The sequence below is a fragment of the Colossoma macropomum genome, unplaced genomic scaffold (genome assembly GCF_904425465.1).
Source record: "Colossoma macropomum unplaced genomic scaffold, Colossoma_macropomum, whole genome shotgun sequence".
NCBI lineage: Eukaryota > Metazoa > Chordata > Actinopteri > Characiformes > Serrasalmidae > Colossoma > Colossoma macropomum.
Window position 1 is genome coordinate 434733 of NW_023494894.1, and position 19403 is coordinate 454135.

At 39.2% G+C, this 19403-nt stretch overlaps 2 protein-coding genes across 15 annotated transcripts in view; both read right to left on the reverse strand.

Moving 5' to 3' along the window:
- The window catches only part of LOC118800430 (vacuolar protein sorting-associated protein 13B-like), a 402625-nt gene extending 391329 nt beyond the window's left edge, over positions 1-11296 (reverse strand). For all 12 annotated transcript variants that reach the window (XR_005006236.1, XM_036560640.1, XM_036560641.1 and 9 more), the window contains exons 1-3: positions 11181-11296; positions 9726-9890; positions 7947-8090 (exon numbers count right to left, since the gene is read on the reverse strand). Coding sequence is in view for 11 of the 12 variants with exons in the window: in XM_036560640.1 (XP_036416533.1) it covers positions 7947-8090; positions 9726-9872 (291 nt within the window). In the remaining variant the exon portion in view is untranslated. The remainder of the gene's footprint in view (positions 1-7946; positions 8091-9725; positions 9891-11180) is intronic.
- A 3009-nt stretch (positions 11297-14305) lies between these two features.
- Positions 14306-18070, reverse strand: osr2 (odd-skipped related transciption factor 2). Of its 3 annotated transcripts, none has more exons than XM_036560703.1 (4): positions 17791-18070; positions 15715-16426; positions 15254-15353; positions 14306-14742 (listed from the first exon to the last, which is right to left on the reverse strand). In XM_036560703.1, exons 2-4 carry the CDS (start codon positions 16365-16367, stop codon positions 14668-14670), a joined length of 828 nt encoding a protein of 275 aa, XP_036416596.1. In that variant the 5' UTR covers positions 16368-16426; positions 17791-18070; the 3' UTR covers positions 14306-14667. The 3 variants fall into 3 exon arrangements, with proteins under 3 accessions (XP_036416596.1, XP_036416594.1, XP_036416595.1); XM_036560701.1 differs by having other exon boundaries at positions 14306-14824; XM_036560702.1 differs by lacking the exon at positions 17791-18070 and having other exon boundaries at positions 14306-14824; positions 15715-16574.
- Between the last annotated feature and the right edge of the window lie 1333 nt (positions 18071-19403).

Below are 19403 nucleotides of genomic sequence, written 5' to 3' on the forward strand. Positions count from 1 at the left end.
ATGTAGTTCATTAACAATCAAAGAAAACATGCCTATATAGTTTCCTTTTTGTTTTACAGCAAACAGGTTTGGGGCTGTAGGACACCAACTGACTGGTTGGTGAGCACAGTAACTCATTGGCTGATAAAATTTTTTGTGCTGTACTATGTTCAAGAAAATGAATGCATTCTTCTATATAAAAATGTGTAAGCATTTACGAACTATGATTTTGCTTATTTGCCTCATATTAAACCATTCATTTTGGACTCGCTGGGCAACGTCCTGCAGTGTTTGACAAACCCAGAAGACTAATATCTAAGGAAGGCTAATATCTACACACACACACACACACATCCCCAATACAAAACAAATCTGATTTCTGCTGTCACTCCAACACCAGTCTCTCAACATTGTGCTCTCAGATTCTTCATCCTCTGATAAGGCGTTATTAGAGCATCAGTTACTGAAAACGAGCCTGTACTGGTGGGTGTCACATGTAGCCTGCTAACTCTGCAAGCATTAGCATAGCCCAACAGTGCACAGCTCAAAGCACCACACAACAGTTCTATTTTTTAATCTTTGTCACCTCAAAACCAGAATTTTGAATGTGTGATCTCAGATACGAGTCTTTATGCTTGAGTCAGTGTTTTTTTAAGCAGTGGTTAGCTAGAACAAAGCCTGTACTGTTAGCTTAGCCCAGCAGGCTACAGCTTAAACACTACAAAACAGGTTCAATTTTGTCTTTGTCACTCCAACACCAATCATTCAAATTGCTCTCCCCAGTATAAGTTTTTATTGTTTATACATCAAATTGAACCTGTACCATAGTGTTGGATCTGTAGGCTACTAGCTAAGCTGACTAGCATTAGCTTAGCTAGGAAGCTATAGATCCACATACCACAGGACAGGTTTAATCCTGACTTTCTGTCCCTCCAACACCAGCCACTTGGCTTTGCTTCCTCAAGAGACATGACCATCTAAACTTGCATTAGAAAAGTTTGTTTTCAGAATCTAACCCATTCTGTGGTCAGCAGAGCTGGCAGCATTCTGCTCTTATTTATTTGGAGTCCATGTGAGTATATTACATTATTCCACTGAACGGTTCTGTGGTCCTGAGCATGGCAGCTAACCATGTAGAGAAAACTGCACTGAGCCCATTCTGAAGGTGTTGCATGTTGAACTATGTCCATGCGGAAATACCACTGGAGCAATTACTCTCTGTGCTCAGAACTGTTAGGCCCTACAGTGGAAAAGAGGCTACATGTTTTTCGAGCTACGTTCAGTGACTAACTTAGTGCTCTCTAGACTAATATTCCTCTTGTAGTCTAAATAGATAAGTGCTGAAGCTATGATTGGGGGTTCATGAGGCTGATTGTGATGGGCTGTAGTGTAGACCAACCACATAACATACACACCCCACAGTAAAAGCATGATTAGATGAGCACAAAACTTGCACATACACAGACACACCAACCAATTCCCCATGTGATGTACACAGTGCTGGTACATGCAGAGTATGTTACATAGAGAGAACACACAACACAAAGAGGGTATACAACACACCCTTGACAAATCACAAAGTATTATAACTATAAAGGAAGGTTCTGGACAAATCAAGCAGTATTCAACTTGGTAATGAGTGTCATTGTGCTGCTGAAGGTGATGACATGGTGATGTTTGGAGGGAGACGTTACAACAAAATGAAGTTGGTATGAAAGGGTATGTGTATGTGGATGCCGCAACTGAATTAGCAGCATGTTGGCAGCCGTATCAAGCAGAGCTGAATCAGCGCCAACAGGAAGCAGCAGTTTTATTCAACACAGATTGCCTGTGTCTGTAACCATGGTAACCTCAGCCTCCTCTTAGCCCCTCCAAGACCAGCCTCAACCCAAAATCACAGTCACTCACCACACTCACACACAAAATAAATGATGATGAATGAATAAACACACACACACATCAACCTAGAGCAGGGGTGTCAAACTCAACAAGGGCTATATCAGAAAATCTCAACAAATCCGTGGGCCAAAGAAAATGTTTTCATTTAATTTTTAATCGATGTTGTGCTATAACCCAACCTGTCCACTGTTTATTCAAAATATACAAAAAAACATAAAAGTAAAATATAGGCACTTGTGGTGGACCTTGAAATATTACATGAATATTTGAAATATTCAAAATTTAAATGTCCCCAGGAGCTAGGTCTTTTAAACCTACCTATCTGCTTGAACTAGACACCTGGCATTGTTTCTTTGCCTTTTTAAGTTCATTAAGGCTCAAACTTAATTTCAGAGCTGCAAAGCTAACGTTAGGTGTTTATGTTGGTTGAACTGCAGCTGAAATGCAACTAGTATGTTTGGTGGTATGACTGGTGTAGAACTGTGTAGAATTGTGTAGAATTGAGGTGTAACCACTGTGTCATAGATTGTTGTTGGGGTAGGAGAGTCAGAATGCACATAATGTTGTGCATGCCGGGGATTGTAGTGAAGCACATTGTGAAACGGGCTAACATTAACAGCAAATGAAAATAGTTTTGCGGGCCACAGAGGATTGTGTCACAGGCCTGATCTAGCCCTAGAGACAGTGACCATTATATTCACAAACTCCTCAAGTCTATAATTTAACTGATAACTAATCATTACTACCATTAAATTCATTAGCAAAACAAAGATCTCTTTTCCACTGTAGAGCCAAACAGTTCACAGGGTCATACTGTGCAGTTCCATGTTGGCGCAGACTCGTGAGACCAGTTACAATTTCTTTGTACATCTGCTTTGCTGCTGAATCAGAACCAGGAAGCACTGACAAAAACTACACAAAAGAGTGGCTAACTACTAAACTGCTATTCTCTTAATAGCAGTGTTATTAGAGAGAGCATCATTTACTGAAACCATGTCTGTACTGTGGTGGACAAAGGCATGTTTACCACCTTAGACACATTTATGCACAGCTTTTGAGATTTTTCAGAAGTGAATGTATTTTGGAACGATGTAACTAAAATTATTTCATCACCAACCCAGATTTTCCAATCAACAGTCACAGAAAATACATACAGTACTGTGAAAAAGTATTTGTCCCTCACCTGATTTCTTCACATTTAAATGTTTCAGATCATCTGACTAATTTTAATATAAAATGAAGACACTAAATGACCATTCCATTTATTGAAGATAAAGATTTATTCACAACCTATATCATGCATGTGAAAAAGTAACCGCTCCCTAAACCTAATAACTGGTTGCCCCACCCTACACAGTAACAACTGCAGTTAACGTTTGCAATAACTTGCAGAGTCTTTTACATCGCTGTGCAGGAATTCTGGCCTGCTCCTTTTTGCATAATTGTTTTAATTCAGTTACACTGGAGGGTTTTTGAGCATGAACTGCCCATTTAATGTCTTGCCACAGCATCTCAATGGGATTCAAGTCAAGAGTTTGACTCCAAAACCTTAACTTTGTTTCTTTTGAGCCATTCAGAGGTGGACTTGCTTGTGTGCCTTAGATCACTGTCCTGTGCATTACTCAACGGCACTTAAGCTTAGGGTCAACGGATGGACATTCTAAAAGAAAGCAGAATTCATGGTTCCATCAATTATGACAAGTTGCCCAGGTCCTGCAGAAGTCACACTACCACCGCCATGGTTGACTATTAGTATGACGTTCTTATGGTGGAACGTGGTGTTGGCTTTATGCCAGATGTAACAGGACCCATGTCTTCAAAAAATTTCCACCTTTGACTCAGTCCACAGAATGTTATCCCAAAAGTCTTGGGGGTCACTTAGGTGTTTTCTGGTAAATGCGAGACGAGACTTTGCGTTCTTTTTGGTCGGCAGTGGTTTGTGCCTTGCAACTCTCCCATGGATGCCTTTTTTGCCCGGTGTCTTTTTATAGTGAAATCGTGTACACTGACCTTAACTGAGGCAATTGAGGCTTGCAGTTCTTGAGATGTTCACCTGGGTTCTTTTGTGACCTCCTGGATGAGTCATTGATGCAATCTTGGCAAAATTTTGGTAGGTCGGCCATTTCTGGGAAGGGTCACAACTGTTCCAAGTTTTCTACATTTGTGGATAATGACTCTCACTGAGGGTCCCAGAGCCTTAGCAGTGGCTTCATAACCCTTTCCAGATTAGTAGATTTCAACAACTTTGTTTCACATCTGTATTTGAATCTCTTTAGAACGAGGCACCATGTGCTCCTTTTTGATACCTTCTCTTTCTTCACACTGCCAGACAGGTACTATTTAAGTGACGTTCACATTCAACAAGTCTGGCAGTAATTGTGCCTGGGTGTGTCTAGTGAAATCGAACCCAATATCTAAGTCTCAAAATTAAAAACCAAATACCTACCTAACGAGCGAACAACCAAATAGTGAATAAATAAATAAAAGTAAAACACAATTGTTACACAACAGAATTATTGATGTTAACTGGCCAAAGTTTATGGGGAAATTGCATTAGACAAGATTTCCCACACTCAAACCTTATACAGCCGTATACCTCCAAAATTGCGTGTTTGCTTGTTAGAGTTCTAACACACATTCACAATTACACTCCAAGGTTATTATAGTTATTTAAAACTATTACTAAATGTGCTTATTAACTATAATCAAAATAATACATGAAACCAATCAAAACTATGTCTACTGCAAAACTATAACGAAATCAAATTACTGAGAAAAAAAAACTTTAGTTTTCTTTTTTTACATGTGTGAGAGTTTAGAAGTAGTAGGCTGCTTCATCTAATGCTGTGTTAAATTTATTCTACAGTTATCAAATGCCTACCATCACAGCATTCATCATAATACTAAAAACTAAAACTGAAATTAAACAAAACCAAACTACTTATCAGAAAATAAAAACACAATTATTACTGCATACTTAAAACTAACACAAACTACACTGAAATCACAAACCAAAATGAAGAACTAAATAAAAATAAAAACTAATGAAAATTTTAAAAAATGTAATAACCCTGGTACACTCACACATTTTATGTAAACGTACCCAATATCAGATTCAATCAGTAGAACACTGCCTCCTCCTTTAATGAACCATTGTAAAAATACACTGTGCTTGTGTGTGTGTGTGTGTGTGTGTCTGTACATGCGTCTTTGCTCTGACAAGCAGTTAAGGGTGCAGAGGTCAGAAGTGGGAGGTGCCGTCTCACACGTTCACCCCAGGGCAAGGACAAAAGTAAACACTTCACTGAACAGAGCTGTTACTGAAATACATACACATACACATACACACACACACACACACACACACACTTTTTCCTCAGAATAGGGGCATCACAGTTTTCAGAATATTGGTAAGCTGTACAGGAATCCTCACGCTTTTCCTTTGTTACAGTTCTCTCTCCCTCTCTCCCTCTCACCCCCCCCCCTGATGTGGCACAGATTCTCTGCAAGCTATTTGGTCTCTGCATGCTAGCAAATCAAAGGTAGATTTCCGGCAGCATTAAGACCCAGATTACCCAGTTACTGCTGATCTGATTACAAATGTCCAGCGGCTATATGTTCTTCATCCACTCAACTCAAGCCTGCACACAGGATTCTGGCTTTTCTTTAATTTTGAGAAAACATACACAGACTTATTTATAAACATACAAACACACACACCAGCAGCCTAAGAGAAAAACAGAGAGAGCTGAAAGTTTGGGCTGCCAGCCTGATTTCTAAATGATGTCAGAGGAAGAGAACGAGAAAGAGGAAGACAAAGAGAGAGAGAACCCATATGACTATGAAGCAAGGAGGGTTGCTAATGAACTGCATAAAGATGAAGTTGTACCAGAAGCTATTTCTGCTCTTAGTCTCACCACCGTAGTTAGGTTTACAGATGTAAATGACATGATCTAGTCTAGTGAATATCATCAGTATTCTCTCACACAGACACACACCCCTACCAATCAATCCTCCACAGATTTCTAATGAACTTCAAAAGGCTTGAGGATGTTTTTACAGGAATATACTAAGCTGCTCATTGGAACTGCAAAAACAAACCAGATCAATTATCTCATTAATCATTCCCACACATACCATCAGGACCATGAGCACAACCAAATAGCTGTCTGCTAAACTTGGCCCACGAAATCAACCATGAAAGACTTGAAACTATAAAGACATTCCACGTATTCCTGTGCCCTATACACTTTTAGTAAAAGAGATCCTCATTGTACGTCTTCGCTTATGTGAAGTTTACTTATATGAGCTCAAGCTTTCAGGCTACCAAATGCCTTGTCTGACACAAGATTAGAGCTACCTAGACAAATATTGTTGTAGAGCTAAATCTTTAGTAGGGTTGGAAGAATCTACAAACATGACTTTTACTTTTTTCAGTTTCTGGCTTGGCTCCGAACTCTGTCTCTCAGGAGTCAATATACCAGTGCATAATTTGTCCAAATGTCATTTTCAATTTTCCAAAGGCTCCTACTAAACTGAGAGTCTTTGTGAAAAAAAAACAACAACAAAAAAAAAAACATCTGTAACAAATACTTGTTTGGAGATTACATGTGAGTCCAGAGCAGCAGAGCCCCCTGACCCCAAGCTATAAGGCATATGCGCGCACACACACACACACACAAGAACCATTTTAAAGTTTCCGATCATTGGAATGTGATTGCTCCAGCAGTAGTGGCTGCACAGGACGATATTCAGCATTAGCACTCAGGCCCATGTGTTACAGAGCTTTACTGCTGCAGTCTATATAATCAGCTTTAATTGGTTCCCTTCAGACAGGCTTCTACAGAACCATATGGCCTTTTGAGTGCAGCAGCTACCACGTCCTCTGTGCTGCCCTACTGCATGGGTGGCGCAGGTAACCACTGACTGCTTCTGAAAAAATAAATCCACCTTGAACACCTCACACACTCCATTTCTCAATAGCAAAATATTTATGGCTGTATCCAACTACAGTAACAAATATTTCAGTGAGGGAAGTGGTGTCAACCTGTTGGCCTGCTGGGAGTAGCCTGGTAGGAGTGAATGTATGAAAAGTATGTACAAAAAATGACATAGACACTACATATACCAGAGGCTAAAGTCAGTAGAGCTCTGAGAGATATGCATGTTAATTTACAGGATCCTTTAGCACAACTGTCCTTCTCCAGCTCCTGACAGTGGTCTTTCTCCTTCTCCCTGACCCTGCATCAGCTCTTGCCTCTCAACTGCTGCATTGCCACTCCTGCCTCTGGCCCTTCTCCTTCTCCTATGAGAGCACAGCTTGTTAATGGCAGCTCTTGGCTTTGCCCTGCAGATTCCTGTCGTTCAAACACAGCAGTTGTGATTTCAGAGCACAACTTGAAGGGAACTCTTTAGGCACTTGATTGCGGTACCAACAATGATGAGATCCTTTGTTCTTGGGGTTCTCAAATAACCTTTCCTTTTAGCTGATGCCAGCATCTGTCTTTTCTCCCTCTCCCTATAGCTTTTCAACATGTAGATCAAACTCCAAATGCATGACATGACTTCATTCTGCAGGCACTGAATTATGGAGATCTGATTGGAGTTTGATGTGTTTGGTTTTGGAATTTATCTGATGCTAAGGATTAGAACTACTGCAGTAATGAAGTAATGCAATGAAGGCTCAGCGCTGTCTGCCTAAACAGCCACCATAAACTAGCACAGAAGCAAGACCATGGAGGCTTTATCTTTCTCACACACATACACATACATGCACATACATTAAAGAAATATATTTTATTTGCATACTGATGCACAATTTTGTGGGTAGCTGTACCTCGGCTCAGTCTCACTGCACTGTGTTTAAGTTTCACTATCAGAGCATTTGGAAACACACATAATCCACACTAACCACTGTACCAAACTGTGATGGTCAATAGTTCACTTAACATCATTCTTCAGTTTCCAGTAACCACAGTTTAGAAAGAGTTTTTTTTGGGGGGTGGGGGGGGTGGCAATTCTGAAAAGTATAGAAAAGTCTGTGTCTGCGTTATATGAGAGTCACTGACCTGAACACCATCCTTCAGCTTAAGGATGCACTCCATGGTGTTTATGGTAATGACCACCGGTTCCGAGCCCAGTTTTGTCCATGGCACATGAATTCGCAGCTCGTGTATATGACCACTCAGGAAGGTGAAAGGAAGCTTCAGCTCCTAAGCCACATTCACCACACCAAAAAACACATGCAGACATGTATGCACATACACACAGAAAACAACAGACCATAAGTTATAGCTTTGTGCTGTGCACAAGAACAAGAGATAAAAGGCAAGAGAGATGCTAGCTGAGAGAAAGAATGCTGTTTCTTATTAAAGTAAAGGCCTGTTAAAATTAATTATAGTGTGGTGGATTTGTGCTGTTTGAAGGAGCACAAGGAGAGTAATTTATGCAGCTGGCTGAGAGCTGCTTTGGGACAGGAACTTGCTCTCAGAGAGACATGCTCCACACACACAGTGCTGCAGGTCCCACACCCTTGCTAGCCAAAAACTCCCAATCAAACCCACACTGAAGGAAGCACTTGCATGAATTTATAGCTTGTCTGTGCAAGAACCCAAAGTCTTTCACTCTTACTCCTCTTATGAAAATCCCCAATGATCCCTATGCAGATTACACATAGCATCCACTCTGCAGGCTATAAAGATGCTCTCTGAAGTTTCAACAAAACTGTTGTCATGATTTCAGGATCGCATTAGTAGCAGACTTACAAACAAGAGCTTTACTCTCAGTGTGGGAGGATTAAAGCTGCTTTCAATAAGTGGCTCCATCGCTCTGTGTGTGTACATGTGTGTCTCTCAGAGCACTAGGAGCAGCTTGGGCCACTTTTGGGAAGCAAAACATTCTCACAACATGGCAGAGTGATTGGTTCCAGATATTACAAATGCAAAAGCCACTGTACCCCAAATAACAAAGCAAAGCAAATATTCTAGCAAATCCATCTAAGTAGGCCTCATGTCAGCTGACAGATATAGAACAGGGAAGGAATCTGACTGTGGTTTGAGATGAAAAGCTACTCCCACTGCAGACGGGAGTGCCTGTGATCCCCGACAATACACACACAGAGAGCAGAGCGCTTTCTGCTGCTTAGACTCAAACCAACACTTCAACTTAATTTCCCACAATGCAATGATGAGCTTGAAAAGTGGACAAAAAGCAAAGTATATCAAACAGTTAAAAAAGCTCAAAGACACACTGATATCTCAAGGGAACTCTGCTTAGGATTCAAAATTTTATGTTTTAAGTTGATGTAGGATAAAGAAAAACTGTGACAATGTAGAAGTATACACCAAAAACTCAAAGCTGCAGAAACACATTGCAGATTACACCATAAAAGGGTGACAGTTCCAGTTTTCAGTGTTAATCGAGGTTCTGTGAGGTTAACATCACAAATAATACTGATGAAATACATTTTGCTGCCGTCGGAAGAAAACCTTGTATCTCCATTTTTGTCGTTTTTCAGTTTTTCACATAATTTGAAAATGCATGTTGCCCTTTACATTGTGTGTAAATCTCATGATGAATGGACCAAAAGAAACAGCCCAAAATGACTTACATTAAAAGTAAAGTATGTTTATCCTTCTCCTGTAAAGTAACCATTTTGGAGATACAAGGTTTTCTTCCAACAACAGCGATTTGCAAAAACATAAGAGACAACACAATGCCTCTTAAATTTAACTACAAAACTTAGCTTGCAAAAAAATAGGTACATAACAGAATTGACAGTGTTGAAAATTACCAATAAAGCTACTGCTATTTAAGATAAAAAAAAAAACAAGCCAAGCAAGTCTCACCTGCTCTAAGACGTCCAGTTTGAGGTCCAGCTTGCTGAGCACCACATCCCCCCCCCATAGCGAGAGCTGGAGATCAGATGGCTTTAAATTCTTAATGTAGCGATTCACATAGCTCATCAACAGAGGAGTGACATAGGACTCCAGCATCCTGAATGCTCCTTAGCCCTGCACATACAGATCATAAGACAACAGACTCAGCGGACAGTGACTGATCTTTGAACTTGCCTAATTTCACCCGAACGACAGCAGTGAACCAAAGAAAATTTATCTTGATGTATCATTCAGTTTCAGGTTGTATTAGGCCAATAAATCTCATATGGTTACTGACAGCTTTTACTACTTAGCTAAAATAAAAAGTGACTGAAATATGTAACTCCTAGAATAATACTGCTTAATGTAACCAACACACAAAACATTGTATAAAATCTGTAGGAGTCAAAAGTAACTAAATGTGGAACGTATAGATATTTAGTAGGCAACTGCCATTAAAGCCAGTGTAACAAAACGAGAGGAACAACATGAATGTTTTATAAAGTAAATGTCACTTTAAATAAAACGCATTACACATTTTCATTAACATAGTTGTTAGGTTTTGAGCATGCAACGTAGCTTAATGATTGCAAATTAGAACATAAACGTACCTTAGAACTAATTAAGAATAGGTGTGATAGGGGAAAAAAATCTGTGCTTTAACGATGTTTAATAACACCAACAGTGCTCCGTTTAGGTGTACTGGTCAACCGCCAACCTCTTGAGGTATATAGCACTTCGGTGAACTTCTCTGTGGTCTTAATGTTGATTATGTAAGCATTTACGAAATGCTACACACACGTAGAATGTGTTTCAATACAGCTACAGCGTTGATAAAACAAAGTTAAGTCAAGTTAAGTCAAACGTCATAACTAACTAACCTAACTAGATAGCTAGCTAGCCAGCCAGCTCGCAATCTTGCTATTACGTAGGTTGACTATGTTTCTGTAGTCGTTTCCCGATTATTCATTAAACAGTTATGTTAACTCAGATCACCAGAAAAGCTTTGTGAAGGTTTGCACATAAAGCAGGTAGTCTAAAGTCCGCAAAAGCGGAAAAGCCGATACAGAAAAACAGCTGGAAGCCCACCTAGCGAATATTAGCTAGCTTTCCAAACAAATCGTAGCTTCGGCGAACGTTGCGTCACCGTGAAATGCCAAGTCGACACATCTTTACATGTAACCACCACTTTTAAAACTTTCTCGGAGCAGTTAAGAGCGTGTCAAACTCAGCGAGTAAGCCAAGTTCTTAGCTAACTACATTAGCTTTTGGGATAACTGTGCTGGATAACTTAGCTAGCACAGTTAGCTATTCAGCAAGATAGCGTTAGCATATGTAACTAGCCATCGGGACGTCAACGCTAAAACAAATAATTTCTGCGCATGAATTCCGATTAACCACGGATATAGCAACTGTTTGTCTTACGTTAACGCAGACGACTCAGTCAGATATCTCAGCTCCACTTAGATTCATTGCTTTAGTTTTCACAGTCCAAACGTCAATATCGCAACTTCCGCATCCAAAATTATGACTTCCGCCAAAAGAATTGACATCACTTCCCTTAAACGAGCTTCCTGAAACTTGCATTAATAACTCGCGCCTAATGAGGAAAAACGTGCAACATTGTGCATCTAATGCAGTGCTGTTTGCTGGGGACTGATAAATGTGGAACGAAACCAAATATACCTGGGCTTAATTCTTTAAGTTTGCTCTTAAAAATACCCTAAACCAAAACTGTCACAAAGATTTCTTCTACTTTCACGTTATAAATTCGTTAATATTACCATCAATATTGGTTGTTTTGTTTCGTTAAAAAGACCTTACCATTAGACTACATGTGAGTTTGCATTAGTCTATCAACTACCTTTCAGGAAAAGTTGTTTCTATTAGCATAGATGAGACTTCATATAGCCTCCAGCAATCTTGTAGCACAAACTCAGAGGAATAATTTTCAGAATTATCTCAGACAACGTGAAGCACGTGAATCTCGTGTGGAAAAAATGTGTAAAATAGCCTATACTGTGGAATCTGGACATTTTCCAAGACTCCTGATTTCTTCCCGAAATCACCTAAAAGACTATAACTCATTTCAGACTTAAACTTGTATTCAACACGAATCTGTAGGTAAAAAAAAAAACAACAGAAAAACATGACCGGGAAAAGAAAAACTTATTTGCCATTATCACAAGGTATTTCAGCAGATAGTCAAAACGATCATAAATGGGGAATATTTTGTCTCGGAAAGGTGTTTTTGTAATCTCACAATACACTTTCACTAAGACAAATTGATAATGACGATCTATTTGGCATTTTTCCAAAATATTTATTCGTTGTCCCTGAAGGCTAACGAGACCACGACAGAAAAGGAAAGGTCGGGTGAGCAAAGGAAACAGCAAGGTAGCACAATATGAGGCATTGCCCTCCATAATCACGTGGCTATTTATTTCTGTCTATTTCTCTCCCTTTGAGATTCGTATGCTGGGAAAGATTTAGGCTATTGCAATACGGGCCTGTTGTTGAGAATAATTTAGAATTTGACCCCGTTCCAAGAGTGACTACTTTCCGCTTCAAGCTATTTTGAGCTGGCCTATTCCTTTCATGTGTTAAACTGCCTCGTCTATTACGCTTTTCACATAAATTTGAAAGTTTACGAATATACCATGGGTCCCACATTAATTAAATAACATACGTGCAAACTGAGTTAGGCGAGAGTGAATTACTGAGTTAGACGAGAGTGAATTACAACTCATGTCGGGCATGTGTGGCACACTTATTAATAATTGTTTTTGTTTTTGTCTTTTTCTATTTTCTATTTTATTCTGTTCACTTACCGTAACACTTTAAAACAGCGGTCGTTTAGGTCATTAAATACAGTTCCAGCCTACAGACCTTTCAGGCTTGCCTCAGATGGTCTTATGTATTGTAAACATAATGTGTGTACATTTGTTAGCCATTGTAAGCGGTTAAAATTTTTTTTCGAGATGTAATGCATCGATAATAATGGTTATCACATAATTAAGACACAGCGTTACCCTTTTTGAACAACAACAACGACAATAACAATATTAGTAACAGATGTGTTAGTTTTAATTGCAACTTTTATTAGTTGTTTCAAATGACAAATGGTAGCATTTAATGAAAATGTTCTCCAATGTTGAACACTGGTTAATACATTATTTTTAGGGCCACTGTCGCATTGTTATAATAGAGGAATGATTATTATACCACTCACGATGCTAGGGTTATAATTATCGGACATCATAAACTGCTTGAGAAATTTATGCGCTTAAAGGATAGCATGAAATTATTTGTTTGAGTAACATTATTAAAACATCAGTAGAATAAACAGAATCAGTCTCACACTTTAGCGTAGCCTATGGAAAAACAGTAAACCTATATTAGGCTATTCCTTATCACGCCTTATTTTCTGCAACCAATATTCGAAAAATCTATGGTTTGTGTAACAGTCGATGCGTCTTCTTGTTAAAAGTCAATTGTGGACTAAATTTGTGGGCTTTCTATAAATTTCCCCAAGATAAGAAGATGCAATCTGACAGTCATCTATAGTTATATGTGAATAAAAATAACATCGTATCCTTCAACATGTCAATGAAGGAAGGCACATACACCACACCCACAAATAAAATAAAATAAAATAAAATAAAGGAGTTATCTGAATTTCTTTCATTCAAATGTGGATGTTGGTTCCATAGGCATAGATTATATTTTATCCATACAGTTATTGTCTTCCAAGTTGTTTAATTTTGGTCATAATTCTGATAAGAGCCAGAATCTATTGTGATTTAACAATCGATTTACGAATTAATAGAATTAGGTGCCTATAAATATCGAAGGATCCAGAATTATTTCAGGATCTTGTGTTTGACAATAAACTACAAGCATAGGAATGATCAGAATAAGAGGACATTTGGACTGAGTGTGGCTTACCCTCTTAGCCCAGTTAAACGCATTACGGAACATGATTGTGGGTTTCAGAAAGTCCAGTTAGTGCATGATATCGACTAAAAAGCAGAATCTAATCTTGTAATTGATAATAATAATAATAATAATAATAATAATAATAATAATAAACATGCATATATTTTTATTTTAGTTTGTAGCTCATTATAGGTAATAAAAGGCTTGCAAACGCATGAAATGTTTTGTATTGGTGCATAATAATAAGAATAATGGTAAGAAGAAGAAGAAGAATTTTTGTGGTAATATTTTAAAATAATGAAGAATTTTCAGTCAAGCCTCGGGACCTCTTATTACCACCAAAGCGACGTATTGTGATAAATATGTTCACTCATTTTATTCCTTTAAATATTATTTACTTTTGTCTTGCAATATAAAACAAGTAGCAAGGTTAGTTACATTTTAATGCGTAGCCTAGAGTGGGCTATACTTGAAAATTGAGATAGATAGATAGATAGATAGATAGATAGATAGATAGATAAAATTAAATGGAAAGCAAAATCTTCTTGTAATTAGGCCGAGCAATCCCATGTGTGCAGTGCCAAGAAGAGATTACCACCTCACGTTCATTTTTTTTTTTATTATTTCTACAATGCAGTTTACAAACTTCCACATTTGAACACAATTCGCAACACGTCTGAATGATACAGAGGTAATAAAAAACGAAAGAAGAAAATACAAACAAGAAAAAAAAAAACTAGACTATATACAAAAGTCCAGAGAGTTGCCGCAGGTCTGCGAAACGCAGGTTGCAAGTTTGTCCCCTGCTTTGGGTGCTTTCTGCCCTTAGGTCACAAGACCTCCCCGTGAGGTCTGTCCACAATCATTTCACAGCAGAACTTGTCACTGTTGACAAGTTTGTTTGTCCGTTCCGTGTTTGGTTTGTTTTAGCTTTCTAGTCCATGCAGCTAGTAGTCCCGGTGGGGTGTATGTGTCAAACTATGCCGTCGCAGGTCACAGTTGCGCCGAAACACCTTTCCGCAGCGCTCACAGGAGTAGGGCTTGATGTCTGTATGGGTGAGAAGGTGAGTTTTCAGGTTACTTCTTTGATTAAAGGTTCTTCCGCATGTGGGGCATTTGTGAGGAGACTCCTGTTTAGATTTGAAGCAAGCAAATGATTATTCCCTTTAGGTTTTAATCATAGGTGTTTAATTTAAAAGTTGCCTTATTTTAGAACTGCTGTTACTTTACATAGACGACTAAACCAGTAGAACTCAGACAGCACTTAATTACGATGACACAATCTTTCCAAATAATGAAATACATTATAGCCATGCCCGACAAGAGTTCACTTATCGGTTTAATTTTCCCATACCAACGTTTAATCTTTTTTTCTAGATCATCCTATTAATAACACTCAAATAAACCCTTGCACCATGCGCATGCACTGTTAAGGCTACTACTTAGCCTAATTATTACACATCATATTTAAAAAAGAAGAAAAACAATCAAAAAGCAGGTAAATTATAGTTTTGCGCAAATCGTCACAGAGCAATATTAGAAAAAAGGCAATTTCTCACCTGCATATGCAACGTTTTATGAACAGCCAAAGTCCGCGACTGACAAAATCCCTTTCCACACTCCTGACATTTGAAAGGTTTCTCCTTGGAGTGGATGTATCTGCAATCAGAACAAACAAACAGGAACACGAGTTAGTTACCGTCGGTGGCACCGTGTGTATTTATGTATAGTGTGTCGCACGTCGACGTTTGAAGAGTTATACAGATATAGGTTATGTCTAAAAGGGCTTTAGTGTCCGCAGACAGTCCTGCTCAAGATGCAAATCACTGTAACACAAAGTGACAGGAATATAAACGTTAACTTTATAATTATAGATTTTGCCAGACAGAATGCTGAGTGCTGCTGAGTGAACGTGACTACGACGACGTAAGAGGGAGAAAGATGTAAGAGTTTAAGTTCTTTCCTCTGTGGTGAAAAAAACTCTGTCCGCGAATTGATTGCATTACGTGTTAGTACGTACCGGTGATCACGCAGATGGTCCTGTCTCCTAAAGGCCTTATGGCAGATATCGCAGGTGTAAGGTCTCTCATCTGTGTGGGTGCGCTCGTGAATGAGTAAGTTGTAGGACTTGGTAAAATGCCTTCCACAAAACTTGCAAATAAATTCCTTTTTGGTCTTGGACGGGAGCCTGCCGCGCGGGGGCTTTCTGTCCGGTGAAAGTTTATTCAGCTCTGTGATCGCGCCGCCGAGACCAGCCGCCAGCTTCGACAGATCGCCGGCCTTTGGTGGGTCCTCTTGTGTAGCCGCAATGGCAAGGTTTGCAAAGTCAAACCGGGGTCTGTCTTTGTGCAGAGCCGGAATGACGTGAGTTATCGCCCCTTGTTTGGGATGAAAGAGGTGCGCAGCAAATGGTAGGGCAGGGAGGGGGAATCGGGGATCCATGAGGCCCTGCGCCGCTGCCATCTCTGTGATAGTGGAGCGCAGTCCCTGCGTGTGAGGATAGCCCAAAGTCCAGTGGTTCATGTGCATCGTCTGCACAGCACTAAGGCCATAGAGTCCTTGCAGGTGGTCGACGGCGGCGGGGAAGGTGTTGACCGCCTGCAGGAAGGAGTAGTTGGCGAGCTGTAGGGTCGGGTGTAGCGGGATTGGGGCCGGCAAAGTTTTACTTCCCATTTTCAGCAGCAGGCCTCAGAATAAAGATTTGATCTAACAACTTAATATCCAGTGAGTTCCTATTAAAACAAACAAACAAACAAACAATAGCAGTTCTAATTAGTGTTGCAGTCCCGTACTCAAATTTGCGCATACCCAATTTGTTCTAATTGCAATTTTGTTTTTATTGCCCCTGCAGTGTTTTCAGTTTGTAAGGTGAAAACACGGAGACGGAAACGCGGTGCGGAAGGAACTCTTAGGCAAAACCACAAACCTGTATCTATTAAATCAGCATTAAATTTAATCTGCCGAAGCATAACAAATACACAAACGGAACGTATGAGATTAGGTTCCATAAACTCTCCCTGTCGGTGTTCTCAGGTCTAATCGAACTGTTTACAATGGCAGGTATTTTTACTGGCATAAAAAGCACTGAGGGAAAATGCTGTTGTCGGAGGGAATCCCAGCGGCTTTGGCTGAGCACGGTGTGAGTCGATCACAGATGGTGAATGACCCCATCTCTGAATGATCGCCGAACAAGCAGGCTTACTTATCTAAGGAAGCGCACGATTTCGCCACTTTTAGCGTGCCTTACACTGGCCACCCCAGCATTAGGAATTAATGTTTAATTCGTTTTGCGCGGATCACCACTGTTCACCATTGTCACAACCTTTGATTGAAAACGGTTACGGACTTCATCTTGTCCTGAAATGTATTACTGCATTAGTCGAATGTTGTTGTAGTTCAGAGATAGTCTTTACAAGGTTGTAACAAGGTTACAAGCTGTTCAAATCAAGCTAATTGATTTCAAGGTCTGAAATTTAGTATAAAAATTGACTTGTAATGATTCCAGCTTAGACGTTTAAAATAATGGCCTATATAAAATGATTACCGTTTAAATTGCGAGTCACACGATGTCAGTGTACTGTAACAGATGTCATAAAGATAACAAACTATTTTCGTAGGCGATATTGTTAGACTTCAAATATAATATATTTAATCTAGCCTTATAATTAGAAAGAAGACATTTTGATGTGGTTGTAAATATAAGATACTAGATATATCTTATATAGTTGTAAATATAGATATATTAGATATATAATACTATAAGATATTACATGTCAAAGCACAATTGTCAGCAGTACTGACACGAGGTCTATAGGCTGTTGAATGTCAAATGATGCTATTATTGTTCCTGCGAATAGTACCTTACAGGTGCAAGTACCACCGTGCCTGTATTCATTTGAAAGCGCAGAATAACTGGCGTGAAATGTTGGATTCAAGTAATTAATCCTCCGCCTTGTACTATGTACTGGACCGTCTTGTGTTTGTTGGTCAAAGAACTGGTCGAAAGCCTTAATTTTCACCTCATACACAGTGTGGCCACAATATAGAATAAGATAGCTACATCACAGGAGACAAATAGCCTAATTCGGATTCTTACCCCGCAGAAATGGATGTCAAAGGTCGCGCTCAGCGAGTGCCGTTTCTCAGTAATCCACAATGACCACAACAAAACGACAAAGTTCGGCGTAACGCGAGTACAAATCTTACAGATTTGTCCATGTAAACTTCACAACCTGTCTTAGCTGGCGAGACGGTTTAAGCGTAATAACTCAATGTTTAAACATAAAAACGCAATGTTCCTATGCAATGCAGGACGCGCGCAGCCTTCGTGCTGTTGAGAAGTGTGTGAGTTCTTTGCTCTGTTGCCAGATTGCCTCAAATGCGAGTGAGGGGCAACGGGTCCAGCACTTTTCAGGGCTGCAGCTCTGGAGCGTTCAGCCCGCCCTCGACACGCCTCCACCCGCTAGCTACTCCAATGCTTTTCTCTGTTTATTTGTGTTTGGATAGCAACTACGATTCCGGGGAACGTCGCACAGCTCAACATGCATCTGACACCCCAAATCTAAACTGTAACATTTTTGGACGATAGACAATTTTCTGGAGACATTAAAGCAGATCGGGGAAAATGTTTTAAGCCCAGTTCTTGCCTCAAAACCGTGGTCTAATGACCGAAATGAAACACATATCCAAGCGTGTAATTATTGCATAAATTGCTGGCACGTGTTGGCCCTGTCATAAGCTGTTATTGTGTTAGTAGGATTCGCATTTCTCGTACACGCATTGCCGTACAGGCTACTTTTACATATTTAAAATAATCCTTAGTAGTTATTAATTTAGTTTATGTATTTAAACAAGGTTCTTTTCTTAGGAAATCTCTGTATTGACATCGTTTATTTTTAAATCAACAAGAAGCAGATTCTAAATCTGCTATTCCACTCACATTTTGGTCATAGTGAGACAGGGGAAAGGGGAAGCTTTTAAAAAATACATTAATAAAATAAATTCCATAAAACCTGGTTGATTGCAGCATATAGTCTACGTTTTTGCTAATACATCGAAACGAATTACCTTCTATTTTTTGTGGTAGTGGTAGCAATCATTTCTGACTTTTCAATAATAAGTACATTCACATTTGAACACAGATACAATACAATGTATTTAACAGTGTGCTAAAACTTTGTTCAATATTGCAGAGAAAACTTTTGTCTTTTAATGGCACTAATTAACTAATTAGATTATTATTTGATTACATTAGCGCACGAATTTATTTGTTGCCATTGTCACAAAACACTGTATTTTTTTCAAGAAAACGTACTTGTAGACTAAATAAATAGTCTTTTCTATTAGACATACAACAGACAGCAGGCAAAACACGATTCATTTAAAACCACACAAGCGTCTTATTATGACACACATTATTATGACGTGATTTAGATAATCTTACATCAGACCTGCCTTGAGGTTTAAGTGAATGAGCATACTGATCCATCCATGGCACACAATTTTGGTCTAAAGAACTTCAATATGTTGAATTAGTCTTAGGTGATGATGCTTTTTCCAAGTAAATTGGCAGCAAGAAAGCTGCACCAGTGACGTTAAATCAGTCCCCGTGAAGAAAGCAAAAGGATTTTGAGAAAGCTTTCTAATATACAGTAAATAAATACAATACATACCCTCTTGTTTGCCATCTTTACTTAATTTAGTACAATA

Bases quoted from the DNA above. Each gene is read 5' to 3' on its own strand.
- osr2 (XM_036560701.1), bottom strand. From the start codon at position 16,367: ATGGGAAGTAAAACTTTGCCGGCCCCAATCCCGCTACACCCGACCCTA. The intron at 15,354-15,714 runs GTACGTACTAAC...TTCTGATTGCAG, and splicing joins GACCATCTGCGTGATCACCG to ATACATCCACTCCAAGGAGA. The intron at 14,825-15,253 runs GTGAGAAATTGC...AAATCTAAACAG, and splicing joins ATAAAACGTTGCATATGCAG to GAGTCTCCTCACAAATGCCC.